Here is a 21,521-nt window from a genome sequence, read left to right as displayed (position 1 = left end):
TGCAAAATTTTCACTTTGATGTTAGGAGATCACCACCCACGATGGAGTTTCACTTATATGATGAGCATAAAGAGATGACGCTTTATGACTTTTGTGAGGTTCGTAGATTACCTTTTGAGGGTAGTGTCGAGGAACCACGTCCTAGAGATGTGGAAGATTTTATTGACGAAGTTACCGTAGGGGAAGGGAGAGAGGTGTCGAAAGCGAGAGTGTCTTGTTTACATTTTCCTATTCTACACTACTACTCATTATTTGCTGGGAGATGTTGAATTGGTCGTGGGGACAGTGGAGGCCTTAGTGCTCCCGGCCTTGCCATTTTGTGCCATGCTTTATTTCGTGATAGAACTTTTAGTTTAGGCGTTATGGTTGCTAGACAGTTCAGTTTAAAACATACAAAGGGTTCTATTTTCGGAGGTATCTTTGCCTCTCGTCTTGCTAGACGCTTTGAGATAACCATTAGGCATGATGAAAAGGAGGAGAAGCTGCTACCCACTATATACTTAGATTATGAAAGCATGGTAGCACATAATTTTATTCGCTGTGCTAAGGAAAAGAGACTCATTTATAACTTGGTATTTAGCGAGGATACTTTTCAGATTATTACCTTGCCTTCACCTACTTTGTTCGATATTCATTCAGGAAGGTACTTCATTTTGCCTGCGGACATTCATGCATACTGGGAAGGGACGCGATCCCCAGTTCCTGAGCCAGAACCATCACCTGATCCATATCAACAGTCTATTTATCAGTGGGAGCCACAGGAGCTCACGAACCAGTGGAACCCCCAGGATCCTCCTCAGTACACCGGAGAGGGCTACTTTGATCCATGGGCGTAGACCAACTTAGTTCAAAAGCCTAAGCTTGGGGGAGTATATATTTCTCACCGATATTACATTCATGTTCACACACTCATTCCAGTTGTCGGTGTTCATACTTTTTCACTGTATTATCCATGCTAGTTTATTTCTTTTTCCCGCTTTCTTCTTGCGTGTTTGAAAAACCCTTAGAGCATCTCCAACAGCCGTGCTAAAAGACACGTGCGTGCAGTAAAACACCCATTTAGCGTGCGGGGGAAGTTTTCGCGCGCTCCAGCGGAGGCGGGAAACAAGCGCACGTGGTAAACATTTGCGTGCAGGGGGGGAGAGAAAGTTGTCGGTCGCGCGGTAGATTTGGCGCCCCGCTTTCGGCGCGCCTATAAATTGCGGTGCTTGCCACATGGCGCTCCACACTGCCACACACGCATTTCCCATGCCTCCTCGCCGCTTCCATTGCTTTCTCGCCGCTTCTGCTGCTTCCTCACCGCTTCAGCGCCCCGCCACCACGATGCCGCCGCGCCGCCGAGCAACTTCGGGCTACTGCGGCATCTGCGAGCGCCCCTCCGGCGCGTACCATGCCGAGATCCGGCCTGGCAATGTTCGGCTCGGCCTCGGCACATTCGAGACCGCGCACGAGGCCGCCCACGCGTATGGCGCAGCGGCGTGGCGCCTAGAGAGGCCTCCCTCACAGATGAACTTACACGACGTCTACATGCGCGAGCAGGCACAGGCCGTCGCTGTCGGAGTCAAAACCGGCCGATCTCGGGTAGCGGGTCCTGAACAGTGCGTCTGAGGATCGAGGATAACAAGAGACGAAGGGGACATGATGTTTACCCAGGTTCGGGCCCTCTTAATGGAGGTAAAACCCTACTTCTTGCTTGATTGACTTTGATGAGTATAGGGGTTACAAGAGTTGATCTACCTCGAGATCGTAATAGCTAAACCTAGCTGTCTAGCCTATATGAATTCTGATTGCCTCTATGGACTAAACCCTCCGGTTTATATAGACACCGGAGGGGACTAAGGTTGTACAAAGTTGGCTTACAGAGAAAGGAAGCTATACATCCGGATACCAAACTTTCCATCCACGCAAAGGAGAGTCCCATCCGGACACGGGGGAAGGCCTTCTGCCTTATATCTTCACGACCCATTATCCGACCCATATCACACAACCCGGACACCCGAGGACACCATAATCTAGGACTCCCTCAGTAGCCCCTGAACTGGCCTTCAATGACGACGTAGTATCCGGATTATGTCTTCAGCTTTGCAAGGTGGGTTCTTCCTTATACCTCGGACTAATGATAGTGCGGCCGTGACCTTGATGTTTTTCCTCTTACGCTCCCTCCCTGTTGCCGCTTCAATTTCCACGCGCCAAGTGAATACGAACGGTCCATGCTTTTTTTTGCAAATAAGCCCTTCACCACGCTCGGATGGCATATATATATATATATAAGGAGATGTAGATCTCCAAATGCCATCTCACATCGCGAAGAAGGAAAACTGCCAAGTTTAGCCACGAGCAAAGCCTTCCATCGTGGCCAGTGCCCCAGGCTCCTCTTCGCGCCCTCATCGCCCTCAAGAAGGCGATTGGCAGAGTTGCTCCGAGCCTCATCTCCAGCTGAGCCGACTCCAGATGCAGGGTTATCTTCCCCTCGCGGATCTAGTCTCCGTTCGAGCGGGTTTGGCCTCAATCGACAGTGATGTGATGGCTAAGAACTTCCCTAGTCCCAATAAGGATGAGAGGGTGTGCTTTGTCCCATTCCTGTTGCGGGGTCTAGGATTTCCAATCCATCCCTTTCTCAGGGGGTTATTGGAATTTTACAGCAACCAACTACACAACCTCACCCCAGGTTCGATTCTGCACATCTCGGTTTAGTTGCCCTCTGTGAGCTATTCTTAGGCATCGAGGCCCATTCTGAATCATGGAGGAAGTTCTTTTGCCTCGTTCCCCGCCACCGAGGAGGTTCCATATTTGAAGTGGGCGGTGTCGAAGTATGGCGTATAGCTGGATCCGGATACCTCGTAGGAACACCTAAAGAGGTATACCCACAGTGGTCTTCAGAATGGTTCTATATGGATGATGTTCCGCTGCCGGATCCAGTTCGGAGTGGCCTCCCTGAATTTTCCAGTGCTCCTTTAAAGAAGCGCCTCAACTGGCGTCCCCCGAAGCCCCAAGGAAGAGGACAGTGCGGAGATAAAGAGGTTGATTAGCAAGGTCAGGTTGCTAGCCCATACCGAACTCTCTCTAGTTGAGGTCATGGCGATTGCAATAAAGAGGTGCGTTCAGCCTCTCCAATCCAGAGCTACTCCCCTATGGTGTTACAATGGAGAAGACGACGCTCCCCGTTACAGACGGAAGGGCCCAGATACCCCTGCCGAACTGGCCACAATGTTGGCCGAGCTGTACAAGGGCGAGAAAGAAGATTCTCTCTGGTTAAACTGTCGGGAGGGTTATTCCATGTACACTCCTATCGAATGGGTAATATTTAAATCGCCCGTGTTTATTTTATTTCCATTACAGACACTAACCAAACTTGCCCTTTGTTGCCACAAACAGTCATGGAGGAAGATGACCAAGGACGTCCACTGTCCTGCTCCCCAACCAGAGGATTATAACCGTGAAAAAGACCCCGGCTTTTGCGAGGACCTAGACATATATATATATATATAGAGAGAGAGAGTTCGACGACGGGGTATTTTATCAAGCGAGCCTTGATGGCTCAGAAGTGGCTACCACCGCCGACTACACCCGCCTCTATCCCTTCTGTATCGTGAGTATTTGGAGGGTCTTAAAAGGAAATCCTTATATGCATTTTTATCTGTTTATACTGATCCTGATTTAATAGGATCGGCGCTCTAGGGACCGTACCTCCTCAAGGGCAGCCCCTACGCAAGGTCGTCGTTCAAAATGGAAAGGGTCCGGGAGTGCCGCAGAGGCCTCACAGACTTCCAGGAGGTAAGCTCGTTTAAGACATGCCTAGGCGTAAGTCTGGATTGTTAAAAGTATCCTTCCATCCTTGATGTCAGGAGGAGTACGCGGCAGATGGTGGGAAAATGCCCAGTTAGCCGAATGTCCACTAATCCGGTGCCAGACTCGCCAACTAGGACGAGAGCCGATGCAACGCCAGTTCCGCCTCCTCAAGAGGATTCGAACGATGTATCAGTCATGAATTCCAAAGTGGAGAGCGTGATGAATCACCGTCGATTAAAGGAGGCTATGCGCACTCCGGCCTTTTCCGAGCAAGAGTTTACCGCACTTAGCTCGGTGGATGCACATATCCGAGCCGCTCGAGGCGGACTCGCCGGAGTCATTCATCTGTTCTCGAAGGATATACAGGTAAAGTTACGCAATTTTTAATAGCCACGTGCCAGTAGCCCCCGAGACTTGAAGTGGTAAGCCAAACCGATTTAAGGATCGATATGACCCACAGGTTCTTAAAGAGAAGAATACCGCGCTATCTCAGGAGCTAGAAGAGAATCAAGCACAACTTAATGATGTCACCGCCGAATTGGCGGAAACGAAAAAGGCCGCAACAAGTGCATCCGGGAAGAATGAACATGAGGGGGAAAAGACAAACAATCCGAAGAGATAGAGAGCTTAAGGGCTCAGTTATCGGCCGCTCAGAAGGAAAATGAGAAGCTGAAAGGCGGCATGTTCAGTATGTCTTCCTCTCTTATTGAAAACCACCCTACGTACCCATATGTAGTCCATAGTTCGGAATGTCATGACTTTGTTGCTGCAGGTCTGTTAACTGGCCGGCCGGAATAGGAAGTATCTGGATTTCAAGGTGATGTGCTGAAGGAACTGTCCGTGGTACATGCTCGGGCCCGGAAAGCCATGAAGAGTATGGTGAAGGCATTATGGCCCTCTGATACCCCTCCAGAAAGTATGGAGGGCTTGGCAAACTTATTCAAGGGTGCCCAGTACCGGTTTGAGCTATGGAAGACATCTGTCGTGGATTTGTCACGGCAGATGTTCTTAGTGTCAGGACTTAGTCGCGAGGCCAACGCATCTATGTGGTAGCTTGAGAGGGGTTGAGTGGGATGAGAGACGCATGGCGGATCAACACGCAAGACAAGGATTTAGACAGCTTCGGGCCCCGGGAAACATCATCCGGTAATAGCCCTACATGCTGTTTGAGGCTAGGTCTCATTATCATCACGAGGGAGTCGCCGTAAACCGGCTCTCCTCTCTGTGTCTAGTCCTAAGATTGTTTCTTCTTTTTTCCTCCCTCTTTGGGGAGCCCTGCCCCTCCTTATATATGTTGAAGGGGCGGTTTACATGTGGAGTCCTATTAGGATTAGGACTAGTCTATCTCTAATACAAACCGGATACAAGTCCTGGTCTTAACTCCTTGTAAGGTAAATATTCCTCATGCCTTTCCTCTTAAACCGGCCCACCATAGTATGAACCGGCCTTCTGGGCCATGGGCCTCGTCATCCATCTGACCTGCCCGCCGGGTTACTAATGAACCGCCAAGACCGAGCGGGTAGCCGGTGAACCGCCAAGACCGGGCGGGTAGCCGGTGAACCGCCAAGCTCCGGGCGGGTTACCAGTGAGTCATCCAGTCCGGCCGGTTTATACTTCCAGCCGGTTTACGCCACGGGGTATATCCCCGACATTAGCCCCCAGTTTAATTTGGATTTATCTATGTTAAACTGATCCTGTAAAACAAATACAAGAACAAATTTGATAGATTATGCTCCGGGTTAAGAATTCTTGTAAACCGGCATCTGATTATCCTTAATTCCTTGCCATTTCCTTCTTCTAGAAAATCCAGGTCAATAAGCCAACTTCATAATCAATTTTGCCGACATTGGTTTGTCACCGATAAATATTGTGAAGAATAACTCCTTTGACTCAGCTCCCAAAGCGCCGATTTAAGAAATATGGGTCTGAAAATACTTATCTGATATTCAGCCGGTTTGAAGATGTAAAACTTGCCGGTTTAATATTACCAAAAATGGCCGGTTTATAAATATTGATGGTGCCGGGTCATAATTGTTGTCGACACCGGGTCATGTAATTGATCTTCCTGATTTGCTCAAAACTAATAAAATGAAGATATTCCTCCTTTATACGCATAATACCTGTAGCCCCCAAGTCTTAAGAGGAGAACATAGTGATAACTTAAGACTTGCTCCAATAAGTGTTTCAACCTTGAAGAAATCCGGTTTGTTCATCTCAATCATATAAACTGAATACTCCATATATGTAGCCCCCAAGTGTCGGGTTGTCATGCTTGCAGCAACCTGGGACTTGTAATTGCTTATAAAAACTTCCATCAGTGTAGCCCCCAAGGGTCGGGTCATTATGCAATAATGAGCAGGGACTTTGTAAATATAATCTTGTAAACTTTGAACAGCAACGTGTAGCCCCCAAGGGTCGGCTTAGTAAGATACTACTGAACCGGGACTTGATATATACTTCAATGAAAATAACATATTATAATGTAGCTTCCATCGCAGGGCTTGAACCCACGTCCACAAGGTTAAGAGCTTTGTGCTTTACCAACTGAGCAATGGATCCTTCAATATTATGGACGAAAACTTGTGTACCTTGAATTGTTGACAGGAGCAATTGGTAGCCCCCAAGGGCCGGCTCATTATAATATGATGAGTCGGGTCTTCAATAAGACTAAAAATGACTTGGCATTAGCCCCCAAATGTCATGATGCATGCTTGCAGCAACATGAGACTTGCATGTAATCTCGATTTGAATAATGTAGCCCCCAAGTTCCGAGTCGTAAGCCTGCAGCGACTCGGGACTATTCCTTCCATTGTAGAATAAATCATATCCTTTGATAAAATAATAGCCATTGCGCTAAAGCGACTTTGAAGACCTCAATAATACCGGTTATTAATAACCATAATAATATCCAGCCATGTTGGCTATTCAAGATAATATAATCCGGTGAAAACCTTATTCATTCAATATCATAATGAAAATTCAGCCAAGTTTGGCTATTTGAATAATATAACCCAATGATTTATAAGCGCATGATTCCAATGGCGCAATCCAAATATATATACTGGCGACTTATAGTCCAAAAAACCAGGCCGGTTTAACAAACCTGTTTCTGCATACAACAAGTTTAAAGTGTCCTGGCGGTTTACCGCCGGACGGGTCATAATGCTCAACATATAACCCGGGTTTATAACCAAGGCTGCCCTTAAGAATAATCAAATATGAAATATATCATACCTGTGACATTGAATCACATTGTTGGTTTTACCAACTTTTTGTAGTAAGGGTGATAACCCAAATCTTGAGTACTGATAACTCCTTCCATATTGTGCCGGTTTATGATAAAACCGTGCCGGGTTGTGAAATACACCGGATTAACATATATAATACTGGCGACTTGTAGTCAAACCAGACCGGGCTGATAGTCTCCTGATTATAACTTGATCATGTACTGACAACTTGTAGTTGAAAGCCGAGCCGGGTTGATAAACACCGGTTTACTCCATAATAGGATGGTAACAGAAAATCAAACCGGGCAGATAGTCTCCGGATTAAGATTTGACCGTGTCCCGTCCATTTGTAATTGACAGTCGAACCGGTTTAAGAAATGTCAGTTTAAAAACACAACAAAAAGAAAGAAATATCTATCAAAGAAAATTGTGAAGCAAAGGCAATGATAAAACCGTTTGCCAAAAAGTAGCTTATTTGAGCTGATCAGATGGCGTTACCATGGTCGGACACGACCAAGCTCCCGATAGGTGTAGCTATGGTTCAAGTCAGCTAGGTCCCCAAATGAAACCGTGGCATTTATGCCGATCAAGTGGCATGGCGATGGTTCGGGTTCGACCAAGCCCCCAAGTGATTTTGTGGCCTTAGGCCGATCAAGAGGCATGACTGGTTCAGACGTGACCAAGTCCCCAAGTGATCTGGTGGCTCTCGCCGATCAAGAGGCGTGGCAATGGTTCGGGTTCGACCAATCCCCCAAGTGATTTTGTGGCCTTAGGCCGATCAAGAGGCATGACTGGTTCAGACGTGACCAAGTCCCCAAGTGATCTGCTGGCTCTCGCCGATCAAGAGGCGTGGCAATGGTTCGGGTTCGACCAATCCCCCTAGTGATTCTATGGCCTTAGGCCGATCAAGAGGCGTGACTATGGTTCAGACGTGACCACAAGTCCCCAAGTGATGCATTGGCATTACGCCGATCAAGAGGTGTAGCGATGGTTCGGGTTCGACCAAAGCCCCCAAGTGATGCTGTGGCACTAGGCCGATCAAGAGGCGTGACTATGGTTCAGACATGACCACAAGTCCCCAAGTGATGTTGTGGCTTTCCGCCTACCAAGTGGCGTTGCTATGGTTCGGACGCGACCAAGCCCCCAAGTGATATTGTGGCATTGCGCCGATCAAGAGGTGTGACTATGGTTCGAAAACGACCAAAGCCCCCAAGTGATCAAGAATATGATAAGCCAATAAGGCATGATACCCATGTTTGAACCGCGCATCATGGCAGCAGGTCCTCTTTCGCACCCTTTAACTTTTTGCAAGAGATAAATCCTTCTTGAACCGGATGTTAAACCGGATATTGAGAGCTTCAAAGCTTCGTGGAAGACATCTTTCCCTTGAACCGGATTGTAAACCAGAATACTTTCTGATGACCCGGAAATTTTCTGACGGCTTCTTAAACTCGAACTTGCGAGAAGTTAATTCCTTTTTGAACCAGAAATTCTTAAACCGGATTTGAGAGCTTCAGAGCTTTGTGATTTAATTTGTCCTACATTGAAGAACTTTGCAAGACAAAGTAATGGCTCCTCTTTTTTAAAAGCAAGCAATATATAATATAAAAATATACCGGATGGATTTCACCTGATGCGTCAGGTTAGAGATTATCACCACGGAGTTGATGATCACCGTGGTGAAACTGAAAACAATCGCGTCCGAGTCGGCCGCGGGTGCTGACAGATTTTTCGGCCACGACGTTTTTTAAACCGGTGTGGACGGGAGAGTCGACCGCGACGTTGTAAACTGACGTGGATGGTTGAGTCGGCCACAGTGCTGTAAACCGGCGTGGACGGTTGAGTCGGCCACGGGTGTTATAAACCGGCGCAGACGGTTGAGTTAATCGCGGGCGCGGTCCCGGCAAGCTGATGTAAACCGGACCACAGGGACGGTGACTTGCTCACGCTCATTCATCAGGTGGCATGACACGGACGAAACCCGTGGTATAAACACAGTTATCCTGTCATACAAAACATACAACAGGGCAAAGTAGTTGTTTGACCAAAAAAATCAACATGTACTTAGCAATAAATATATAGGACAAATATCACCTGATTTATTTAGACGAAAGCTTCGTACGCAGACCCTCTTTCCAAGTTCCCTTGGCCAGTTAAAATATTCGGCCCTTGTTTTTAAAACACTGGCAAAGCGCAGCAGCAGTAGAAGCGCTCGTGGCAAAGGTGGAGGCCACAGCAGCGGCTCTGCCACGGCTGAGACGGAGCAAGGCCACGGCTGTGGAGGTGAAGGCGAAGGCAGCGATGAGGCGGGGCCCGGGCGGCGGTCCACAGGCTGCCCTCGGCCGGGGCGGCGGTCCACAGGCTGCCCTCGGCCGGGGTGGCTCGCAGCAGCAAGGAGGAGGCGAACTCGGAGGCGACTCGGGAACGGGCGGTTTTAGCGCGAGGTCAAGCACCCGTCGATCGAAACGGCGCGAAGCGAGCCATGGCGCAGGGGCGCGGTGATTCCAGCGAGGCCCGAGTTCGCGCACATATCTCCCTTTGGGTCGTTGTTTGTTTGACTATCCCCGATCCGTGTCCGCCAGGTCGTGGCCCTCCGCCGACTGATTTGCTGGCTTCACGTGCATGTACGCGGTAGTACTACTTAAACTCCAGAGCAAGTAGACCTCAATCCTTGTGCAAACATTAGTGGCCCTCTGGGATTTCACGTGGAGTAGTCTTCAAATAGCATTATGGAGTGCTAGTGAATCGTACCAAAAAGCAACCAGACTGGATAAGTTGCGTTGCAGTTTGTCGTACAACTCCGATTTGATGTCTGACGTCAATAGTTCCAGCGGCCCTGCCTCAGGATTTGCTTGATATATACGGCGGTTTGCACGATCCGTGCGTACGGCGGCTGCAGCACAACTCTTGTCAGTCTCAGCGACACGCGATTGCAGCCAAAAATCTTGATCTTTGATTCGGTTTAGACGGATCGTTGTTGCCTCCGCGATACATAGAAGAACGCAAAAGCCCTAAATTCCCTTGAACTCAATATCCATCGCCACTGAATACTTTTTCAATCTCCCTTGATGAACTCATACTTGATCAACTGCGAGCTTCTCGATCCCTGAGAGATATCCCTTCAAGAACCCAACACCACTGTGCGCGAGCCCCACGGTGGGCGCCAACTGTCGTGGATTTGTCACGGCAGATGTCCTTAGTGCCAGGACTTAGTCGCGAGGCCAACGCATCTATGTGGTAGCTTGAGAGGGGTTGAGTGGGATGAGAGACGCAGGGCGGATCAACAAGCAAGACAAGGATTTAGACAGCTTCGGACCCCGGGAAACATCATCCGGTAATAGCCCTACATGCTGTTTGAGGCTAGGTCTCATTATCATCACGAGGGAGTCGCCGTAAACCGGCTCTCCTCTTTGTGTCTAGTCCTAAGATTGTTTCTTATTTTTTCCTCCCTCTTTGGGGAGCCCTGCCCCTCCTTATATATGTTGAAGGGGCGGTTTACATGTGGAGTCCTATTAGGATTAGGACTAGTCTATCTCTAATACAAACCGGATACAAGTCCTGGTCTTAACTCCTTGTAAGGTAAATATTCCTAATGCCTTTCCTCTTAAACCGGCCCACCATAGTATGAACCGGCCTTCTGGGCCATGGGCCTCGTCATCCATCTGACCCGCCCGCCGGGTTACTAATCAACCGCCAAGACCGCGCGGGTAGCCGGTGAACCGCCAAGACCGGGCGGGTAGCCGGTGAACCGCCAAGCTCCGGGCGGGTTACCAGTGAGTCATCCAGTCCGGCCGGTTTATACTTCCGGCCGGTTTACGCCACGGGGTATATCCCCGACAACATCCGTCTGTCAGGAAGGCGCACGAGAAGCTTGGGCCATGGTAAAAAACACGCTTCACCAAGCAAGATCCGAATCACATGGCCCGAGTGGGACCACGGGCACCAGACGGGGAAGAAATTCCAGTGAAGTTGGTTTATGACCAAGTAATGGTAGCTGCGAAGTACTCGCAGGAGGGCTGTAAGTTAGACAGTCTTATAGATGGAGTAGATAAGGAATAGGTGTTTGTATTAGTCAACATGTACCTTTATCTGAACATGTGAAAATTTTGTCTTCAAATGCCTTTGGATTTTAACCTCCAAACAAAAAATTGGTGGAGTGTTTCCGAATATTTTTCAAAATGAAAGAAGTATGTATTATGTCCGAAACCAAGCAACCCGGTCATTGTGCTCGAACAGACAAAAAATTTAGTTCATAATGTATGTTATATTACATATGTAAGAAACATCTTCCAAGGAAAATAGGTTTGTTAAGGGTCCCTTTCCTTAGGTTGGCATGCTAGAATTATGCATGGCGCGGCATTGGTCCGTAGTACGGGAGAGAAGTGTCCCACCATGTTAGAGGGGTCACCATAATGTAACAATATGTCGCTTGATTGCCGACCACTTATTTTCTTAAGAACGCTAGCTTTCGGCTTCACCCGTCTGACGTACATATCCGGAGGACCCGGTTGTAACAATCGTAGAGGTGATCCCTTTACGCCCTAGCCGAACAATCGGGAACGTAGGGCATAAACACAGGAGCAAGGCAACCCAGCTTGGCAAAAACTTAAGTCATAGAGGTGCATATGATGGCAAAAAAGGATGTATATCAGCAAACGACACTTATATTGTGAGCTCCAGGCTCGAAATAATAGTAAGCTTTGGTTAAGAAGCCCCCAGTCATGGTGGGATATATACATTTAAGGATGTGTACCCCTCAACTGTTCGGCTTATCCGAACACATCATGGAAATCGTGCCGAAACGAGAAAACGAAGAATAGATGAAGAGGAGAAAAATGAACAAAAAAGAAGTATAGCCGAACTTCTGCGTAGAATCTTCGGAGCCGAGCAGCGTTCCATGGATTTCGCTGGAGGCGATTATCCGATGCATTACGAAGGCGGTAGGCTCCTCCTGTGAGAATGATAACCCACAAGTATGGGGGATCGCAACAGTTTTCGAGGGTAGAGTATTCAACCCAAATTTATTGATTCGACACAAGGGGAGTCAAAGAATATTCTCAAGTATTAGCAGCTGAGTTGTCAATTCAACCACACCTAGGAAACTTAATATTTGCAGCAAAGTATTTAGTAACAAAGTAATATGATAGTAGCGGTAACGGTAGCAAAAGTAATAGTTTTGGTTTTGTAGTGATTGTAACAGTAGCAACAGAAAAGTAAATAAGCGAAGATAAATATATGAAAGCTCGTAGGCAATGGATCAGTGATGGATAATTATGTCGGATGCGATTCCTCATGCAATAGTTATAACATAGGGTGACACAGAACTAGCTCCATTTCATCAATGTAATGTAGGCATGTATTCCGAATATAGTCACACGTGCTTATGGAAAAGAACTCGCATGCCATCTTTTGTCCTACCCTCCCGTGGCAGCGGGGTCCTATTGGAAACTAAGGGATATTGAGGCCTCCTTTTAATAGAGTACTGGACCAAAGCATTAACATATAGTGAATACATGAACTCCTCAAACTACGGTCAGCACCGGTAAGTATCCCGATTATTGTCACTTCGAGGTTAACGGATCATAACACATAATAGGTGACTATAGACTTGTAAGATAGGATCAAGAACTCACATATATTCATAAAAACATAATAGGTTTAGATCTGAAATCATGGCACTCGGGCCCTAGTGACAAGCATTAAGCATAACAAAGTCATAGCAACATCAATCTCAGAACATAGTGGATACTAGGGATCAAACCCTAACAAAACTAACTCGATTACATGATAAATCTCATCCAATCCATCACCGTCCAGCAAGCCTACGATGGAATTACTCACGCACGGTGGTGAGCATCATGAAATTGGTGATGGAGGAAGATTGATGATGACGATGGCGACGGATTCCCCTCTCCGGAGCCCCGAACGGACTCCAGATCAGCCCTCCCAACAAAGATTAGGGCTCGGCAGTGGCTCCGTATCGTAAAATGGGATGAATCCTTCTCTCTGATTTTTTTTCTCCCCGAACGTGAATATATAGAGTTGGAGTTGAGGTCGGTGGAGCACCAGGGGGCCCATGAGGCAGGGGGCGCTCCAAGGGGGTAGGCGCGCCCCCACCCTCGTGGACATGGTGTCGCCCCCTGGCCTTGATTCTTTTGCTAGTATTTTTTATATATTCCAAAAATATTCTCCGTTGATTTTCAGGTCATTCCGAGAACTTTTATTTCTGCACAAAAATAACACCATGGCAATTCTGCTGAAAACTGCGTCAGTCCAGGTTAGTTCCATTCAAATCATGCAAGTTAGAGTCCAAAACAAGGGGAAAAGTGTTTGGAAAAGTAGATATGATGGAGACATATCAGAGAACTTTATCGATAATGAAGGGACCCTCCATTTTGGTTTGAGTTTGTCCTTTTTCTTCTCCGGAGACGTAAAACGAGTTCAGCGACATTATAAGTCTTGGCCTGCACTTCTCTGCTTTGGTATCTCCGAGCCTGTTGTTGATAGAATGCGGAATGGGCTTTTGCAACATCGCGCTCCTCCTCCAGGCCATCTAGGTCGTCCTGCCAATCAAGCTCAGCTTCTCTCTCTTCATACATGCGCACTCGAGGTGAGTCATGAATAATGTCACAGGGCAAGACAACCTCTGCGCCGTACACCATGAAGAAGGGTGTGTATCCGGTCGTGCGATTGGGCATTGTCCGCAGTCCCCAGAGTATAGAATCAAGTTCCTCGACCCAGTGTTTATCTGACTCCCGTAGGGATCGCACTAGTCTAGGTTTAATGCCGCTCATTATCAGACCATTAGCCCGTTTAACCTGACCATTTGTTTGAGGGTGATATACGGAGGCGTAATCAAGCTTAATGCCCAGGTTAGCACACCAGTTTTTCACCTCATCGGCTGTGAAGTTGGAGCCATTATCAGTAATAATGTTGTGCAGGACACCGTAACAGTGTACAACACCAGATATAAAGTCGATCATCAGCCCATCTTCAGCTATTTTGACTGGTTTGGCCTCTATCCACTTAGTGAATTTATCCACCATAACCAGCAAATATTTCTTCTTGTGGCTTCCCCCTTTAAGGGGTCCGACCATATCGAGCCCCCAGGCCGTGAAAGGCCAAGTAATGGGGATTTTTTTAGGGCAGTGGGTGGCATATGACTTTGATTGGCGAACAACTGGTACCCGACATAGCGTTGTATAAGGGCATGTGCATCTGCTCGGGCCGTGGGCCAAAAGAAACATGTACGGAAGGCCTTACTTACGAGGGCCCAAGCTGCAGCGTGGTGTCCACCGAGACCAGCATGTATTTCGGCCAAGAGCTACCGCCCCTCCTCTTCAGAGATACATCTTTGAAGAATTCCAATAGTACTTTTCTTGTAGAGTTCTCCTTCATGAACTTTGTAGGCTTTCGGGCGTGGGACTATGCGACGGACCTCATTCTGGTCATCAGGGAGCTCCCGCCTATTAAGGTAGGCTAGGAAGGGTTCGGTCCATGGAGAAATGACAGCCATGATTTCATGGGTGGAAGGTGTCATTTCAGTGTCCGACCCCCCAATGATATCAGGATTGTGTTCGGCATCTGAGGGTATGATCGGCTCCGGACTGGTATTACCGCTCCCGTCCTGCCATACCACTGATGGCTTGAAGAGCCTTTCCACGAAGGTGTTAGGTGGGACGGGGTCGCGTTTAGCACACATTCGAGCAAGGATGTCCACTGCCTGATTATTGTCTCGAGTAACATGATGAAACTCGAGTCCCTCGAACCGAGCTGATATTTTGAGTACGACGTAGCAGTATGCTGCCATCTTTGGATCTTTTGCATCGAAATCTCCATCTATTTGGGATATTGCGAGGTTTGAGTCCCCACGCACCTCGAGGCGTTTTATACCCATAGAAACAACCATTCAGAGACCATGCAATAGTGCCTCATATCCGGCTACATTGTTGGAGTCCGTATACATGATTTGTAACACATAACAGATTGTGTCCCCTGTAGGGAATGTTAGGATGATACCCAATCCAGCGAACATTTTAGAGCCATCGAAGTACATCATTGATGACCCACAAGTATAGGGGATCAATTGTAGCTCTTTTCGATAAGTAAGAGTGTCGAACCCAACGAGGAGCAGAAGGAAATGACAAGTAGTTTTCGGTAAGGTATTGTCTGCAAGTGCTGAAATTGTAAGCAGCGAGTAGTTTGATAGCAAGAAAACATGTAACGAGCAAGTAACGATAATAGTAACAAGTATGCAGCAAGGTATCCCAATCCTTTTGAGGCAAAGGACAGGCCAAAATGGTCTCTTATAATAAGCAAAGCGCTCTTGAGGGTACATGGGAATTTCATCTAGTCACTTTCATCATGTTGGTTTGATTTGTGTTCGCTACTTTGATAATTTGATATGTGGGTGGACCGGTGCTTAGGTTCTGCTCTTACTTGAACAAACCCCCTACTTATGATTAACCGTCCCGCAAGCATCCACAACTACGAGAGAAGTATTAAGAATAAATTCTAACCATAGCATTAAACTATTGGATCCAATCGGTCCCTTACGGAATAGCGCATAAACTGGGGTTTAAGCTTCTGTCACTCTCACAACCCACCATCTAATTGCTACTCCACAATGCATTCCCTTAGGCACAAATATGGTGAAGTGTCATGTAGTCGACGTTCACATGACACCACTAAGGGAATAAAAACATACATACTATCAAAATATCAAACACATATCAAGTTCACATGATTACTTGCAACACGTTTTCTCCCGTGACCTCAAGAACAAAAGTAACTACTCACAAATGATAAACATGTTCATGATCAGAGGAGTATTAAATATCATAATGGATCTCAACATATAATCTTCCACCAAATAAACCATATAGTAATCAACTACAAGATGTAATCGACACTACTAGTCACCCACAAGTACCAATCTATAGTTCCGGTAACAAGATTGAACACAGGAGATGAACTAGGGTTTGAGAGGAGATGGTGCTGTTGAAGATGTTGATGGAGATTGCCCTCCCCAAGATGGGAGAGTTGTTGGTGATGATGATGACGATGATTTCCCCCTCCGAGAGGGAAGTTCCCCTGGCGGAATCACTCCACCGAAGGGCTCCTGCCCAAGTTCCGCCTCGAGGTGGCGACGCTTCGTCCCGAAAGTCCTGTCCTGATTTTTTTGTAGGTAAAAATGACTTATATACCAGAAGATGGGTGTCGGTGTCAAAACCGGCGGATCTTGGGTAGGGGGTCCCGAACTGTGCGTCTAAGGCGGATGGTAACAAGAGGCAGGGGACATGATGTTTACCCAGGTTCGGGCCCTCTTGATGGAGGTAATACCCTACGTCCTGCTTGATTGTTCTTGATGATATGAGTATTACAAGAGTTGATCTACCACGAGATCAGAGAGGCTAAACCCTAAAAGCTAGCCTATGGTATGATTGTTTGTTGTCCTACAGACTAAAACCCTCCGGTTTATATAGACACCGGAGGGGGCTAGGGTTACACAAGGTCGGTTACAAAGGAGGAGATATACATATCCGTATTGCCTAGCTTGCCTTCCACACCAAGTAGAGTCCCATCCGGACACGGGACAAAGTCTTCAATCTCGTATCTTCATAGTCCAACAATCCGGCTAAAGGATATAGTCCGGCTGTCCGGAGACCCCCTAATCCAGGACTCCCTCAGTAGACCCTGAACCAGGCTTCAATGACGATGAGTCCGGCGCGCAGTATTGTCTTCAGCATTGCAAGGCGGGTTCCTCCTCCAAATACACCATGGAAGAGTTTGAATATGAGGATAGTGTACGACCCTGCAAAATAAGTTCCACATACCACCGTGGAGAGAATAATATTTCCACAAATCTAACCTGCTGACACGTTTTGACAGCATGACATCACACCATGGCCTAGTTATTATTCGAACCACTTTTCTCAACCAGCTCTGCACATATCGCGAGGCGGTTTTCTTGATACGTCTTGTCAAAGCAGAGATCGTGTTCCCCTTATCATGGGATTCTCATCAATACGGGCATGGGTAACCCAACCGCGCCATCAATTACGGCGCCTGGGGAATAAGCGGTTTTTGCCACGCAAGTGGGGAGACTCATCGCCTCCTCCGCCCTTATAAAGGGACAAATATTTACTTTTTTCACCCACGCCTTCTTCCTTCTCGCTTACCCATTCCCGCACACTCGAGCTCTAGCGCCCAAGCTCGCGTTCTTCTTCTCGAACCACTCCAATATGTCCAGAGTAGGAGGCAAGTGGATGGTCTCCCCCGTCATGGAGGAGAACATCAAAAAGTTACGGGAAGCTGGATATTTGGTCGCGGATATCGCGCACCGGCTGCCAAATGCGGGGCAGATCGTCCCCACGCCCGAACCCCATGAGAGGGTAGTTTTTCTTACCCATTTCGTCCATGGACTGGGATTTCCTCTCCACCCATTTGTCCGCGGGCTCATGTTCTACTACGGGCTGGATCTTCATGATCTAGCCCCCAATTTCATCCTCAACATCTCGGTGTTTATCGTCGTGTGCAAGGCCTTTCTCCGCATCAGGCCCCACTTCGGCCTATGGCTGAAAACCTTCAATGTCAAACCGAAGGTGGTGGGTGGCCAGCAAGCAGAGTGCAGAGGCGCTATGGTGGGCAAGATGCCTAATGTCACCTGGCTCGAGGGCACCTACGTGGATACCATAAAGGGGTGGAAATCGGGGTGGTCCTACATCACCGAGCCGCGCGACTCCAATTGGGTGGCGGCCCCCAAATTTCGATCCGGAATCCCCACGCGGCTCACCTCCTGGAAAAAGAAGGGCCTGTCCTGGGGTTCTACGGTAGAGCTGACCAGACTCCATACCTGCATCCAGAACATGACGAACAAGAAAATCAAGCTCGTCAACAAGGTCCAGGTTATGCTCTTCCGCCGGATCCTTCCGTGCCAACGACGGGCATTTGTTTTGTGGGAGTTCGACTCGGCCAAGCACCAGATGCTGCGAGAGCTCTACGAGATGCACGAGGACGTCTAGAGGGTCCTGTTCAAGGGCGCCGAGATGCCTCCCTCCCTTACCGAGGACCGAGGACTCAGCACAAAGCGCCGTGCCCATCCGGTAGGCTTTTATATCTCTCAGGGTATTTATTCCCCCTGGTTTAGTTACATGCTGGATCTAAGCTTTCATGTCATTAATAGGACTGGATAGAGACATCGGAGCAGCTTGATTGCCCAGCCCCCTTGCCCGAAGATCCTGCAGACGCTCTTCTAACGAAGATGCTGACTCTGGCACCTTACGAGGTGCCGGAAAAGAAGGCCACGGGGACCCAAAAGGGTCTCCGGCGCAAGGTTACATCGGGCTCATCGTCCGATGACTCCGATGCGCACTCCTCCCACGGAAACGAGGAGGAGGAGAAAAGCCCCCCCCCCCCCGCCGGGGGAGACAAGAAAAGGAAGGCCGACCCATCCGGGGAGGCCGAAGGGTCCAAGAAGGGAAAGACCCTCCCTCTGGACTGTGCCACGACGGCCGCCGACAGCGGTGACGAGTGGCTACCAAGGGACAAGCCCCTGGCGAAGTCGTAAGTGTCCGGACACCATAGTGCTTCATGGTATGTTTTATTGTACTGCCTTTCCTCATGTCGAACATGATTATGCAGTCCGTCCCGAGCTCATCTCGACGTACCCTCATCAAGCGGCTCTTTGGACTCGTCTGATATGAACAACGATTCTCCTCCGACGGCTTCCACCCCTCGCCCTACGGACAAAGCCGAGGTGTTGTCTCAAAAGGCACCGAGCCAAGGGGAGGTGATCCTGGGGGTGCCTCACGGCGACCTCCTGGACCCTGGGTACCAAGGGAGCGAGGCTCCTACGGGCTTCGAGTTCGGGCCCCAGCCGGACACTGCGCCGGAACCTTCGGTGGTTCCGGACTCCGGCAGGTGGTCCCCCATTAAGGAGGTACAACCATCCGTGCCGGTGTCCTCTGTCCAACCAGAGGCACCGGACACCCTGCTGGAAGCGCATCGCAGCGCTTCCATCGCAGAAGAGCACCGCACTATCATGAGTGCGGTGGTTGAGAAGGTTCAGTCCGCCAAAAACAGACTAACCGAAGCTTGCGCCAGCCTCCTAATAGGCTTTGAGGTAAGCATTCAAAATATAAGAAAATGTTACCGCATAGATAGTAGCCCCTGATGCTCTGTTCGGAGTTCGTGAAGAAAAAGCCGAATAGAGGATCAAATGATAACTCAGGAGTCTAATTAGAGTATGTCTATGTGTATGTGCAGGCTTCACTGCTGGCCGCTGCCGCACATACTGCGGAGGTCTCTGCACTGAAGCAGGCCCTGAAGTGGTCCGAGGACGAGCTCAGCCTCACCAAGGGGCAGCTCGAAGAGAGCAAAGGTAAGATATACCCCCGTCTATATAGTTAAAAAGAAGTTCGGGTATAAAGTAATAGGATCATCATGAATTTTTCAGGGGCCACGACCGAGGTGGAGACCCTGAGGAAGGCGGTGTCCGAGGCCGAAGACAAAGCGGCCAAAGAACGCCTGGAACGGGAGAAACAAGAAGCCCGAGTAGGCGAGGTGCAGCAAGAGCTTGAGGCTCTCGCCAAAAAGCACGAGTCCTTGGAGCTTGACTCCAAGACGCGAGAGTCCGAGCTCGCGCAGGAGCTTGAAAGCGTCCGGAGTGCCAAGGCCGAAGCCCACAAGGCCCTCCAGGAGATTGACACGGTGAAGAAGATAGCAGCGGGTAAGGCATTCAATATGCAAAGCAAGCATGTGAAGGAGACTTTCCTTTTTCTTACCCGAGTTCGGAGATCTCCAGGAGCATTTGCAGATCTTCCCCGCAGTGTACTGGATGCCGCGGAGTTTTACCGGGCTGAGGAAGGGAGCTCAATGGAGAAGTTGTTCTGGTCTCAGTATACTGGGACCGAACACCCCGTGTCCTTGAGCGACCAGCTGAAGCAGTTGGTCGAACTTCACAAGGAGGCCGAACAGGCCATGAGGGGCCTTATAGTCCGGATGTGGCCTGGCGAGCCCCTGTCCGGCAGCTACTTCGGTCTGGTGAGGCGGCTTGTGGAAGCCTGCCCACAGCTTGAAGTCATCAAGCGGTCCATCTGCATCGAAGGTGCACGCAGGGCTTTTGCCTGGGCGAAGGTGCACTGGGCGAAGCTAAACACCGTGAAGCTGGTGAAGGAGGGGCCACCGGAGGGCAAGGAGCATCGCTGCCTCGAGAATTACTATGAGAGCGTCTTGAAGGGTTCCCGCTTAGTGGCATATGAGTGTGCCAAGGATGTAATTTTTGAATGAACATGCCCATGTGATCCTGTAATATGAAACGAGTTCTTTTGCGCCATGCGACACTTTCTTAATTTAAAATATTACCTTCTGGGTGGCCGTTTTTATAAAATCTGAGAGTTGGCTAGTCGTCGGCTTCTACCCCCATGTAACTAGTACTGGGGTGTTTGGCGTAAATCTGAACACTCTTTACCCCAATTTTGGGTCCTTCAAGGGAGGTGTTCAGCGCAACGAACTAGGCAATCGGACTATAATGCTTTATCACTCTCACTTAGCCATAGAAATCTATGATTTTAAATTTTTGGCGAAGCCCCTGGTATTCGGAGGGCCGAATTTGGGGCGCTATACACGCCTAAGCCGGACAAGGCCGACTCCTCGCCCGAAGCGGAAAAAGTCTTTAAGGACTTGAGACCTCTCGAACAGCGACCAGTCTCTCGCCTTATCATGACAGTCAGTTTTTGGCTTTCTGTACCGAGGTGCTCGTCCAGAAGAACCGAGACACAATCGCAGTAGTTATCCCACCGCTACCTTAGCCGATATAGCGGAACGTAAGGTACCAAAGCATGGGAGCCGGGCAACCCAACATTTGACCAAAGACATGATTCGGAGCTGATGCATATAATGTTATAAGTTCGGGGTGCCGCACTGTCGAAAGTGTTCGGACTTCCTACGCCGTATTTTGGGGTAAACGAGAGCCCCTGGCGTACTGACCGTACCCGAACGTGCGGGTGCGGATTGTCGTAAATGGACGTATAGGAGAAAAGAGAAAAACTTAAATAATGCAATGACAGATTAATGATATGCATTGTTATTTGAATAATATGTTGAAGCGTACTGGTACAAGTAGTGCAATAAGCATAAAGTAGGACAATTCGAAATGTCCTATCCCAGGGCAAGCTATGCATAAATAGCGAAAAACGGGTATATCAAGTATTACTAGAGACCACCTGGCGGTTCCCGTTTTCATCTTAGCTTCTTGCCGCCTTGGTTGTTGCTTTCGGAATGTGTCCGGCAATCGTACTGCCGGAAAGGGCTTCCGAAGAGTTAGGCCCTGAAAGAGAAAAGGAATATCACAAGTGTACAGCCCCTAGTGTGGTTAAGCCACAATGCGGGGCGTGTCCTGATTGTGCCCCCGCCTATGTCCATGGTATTTTCAATGCGTAGTTATGTACGCGCGGCGCGGATTTCGTCGCTTCATTGGGACTGGGACGGGGGCCGGATTGCTAG

The 21,521-nt window shown here is 48.6% G+C and overlaps 1 protein-coding gene across 1 annotated transcript in view; it reads left to right on the top strand.

Annotated features, from left to right (window-relative positions):
- Positions 1-1,323: 1,323 nt before the first annotated feature.
- Positions 1,324-21,521, top strand: part of LOC125547031 (uncharacterized) — a 43,848-nt gene continuing 23,650 nt past the window's right edge. Inside the window, exons 1-2 of the mRNA XM_087516954.1 lie at positions 1,324-1,548; position 2,458. Of these exons, the coding sequence (XP_087373080.1) occupies positions 1,324-1,548; position 2,458 (226 nt within the window). The remainder of the gene's footprint in view (positions 1,549-2,457; positions 2,459-21,521) is intronic.

The sequence above is a fragment of the Triticum urartu genome, chromosome 3A, assembly GCF_056163025.1.
Source record: "Triticum urartu cultivar PI428250 chromosome 3A, HENAU_Tu73, whole genome shotgun sequence".
NCBI lineage: Eukaryota > Viridiplantae > Streptophyta > Magnoliopsida > Poales > Poaceae > Triticum > Triticum urartu.
This window is presented reverse-complemented; position numbering and strand designations above follow the sequence as displayed.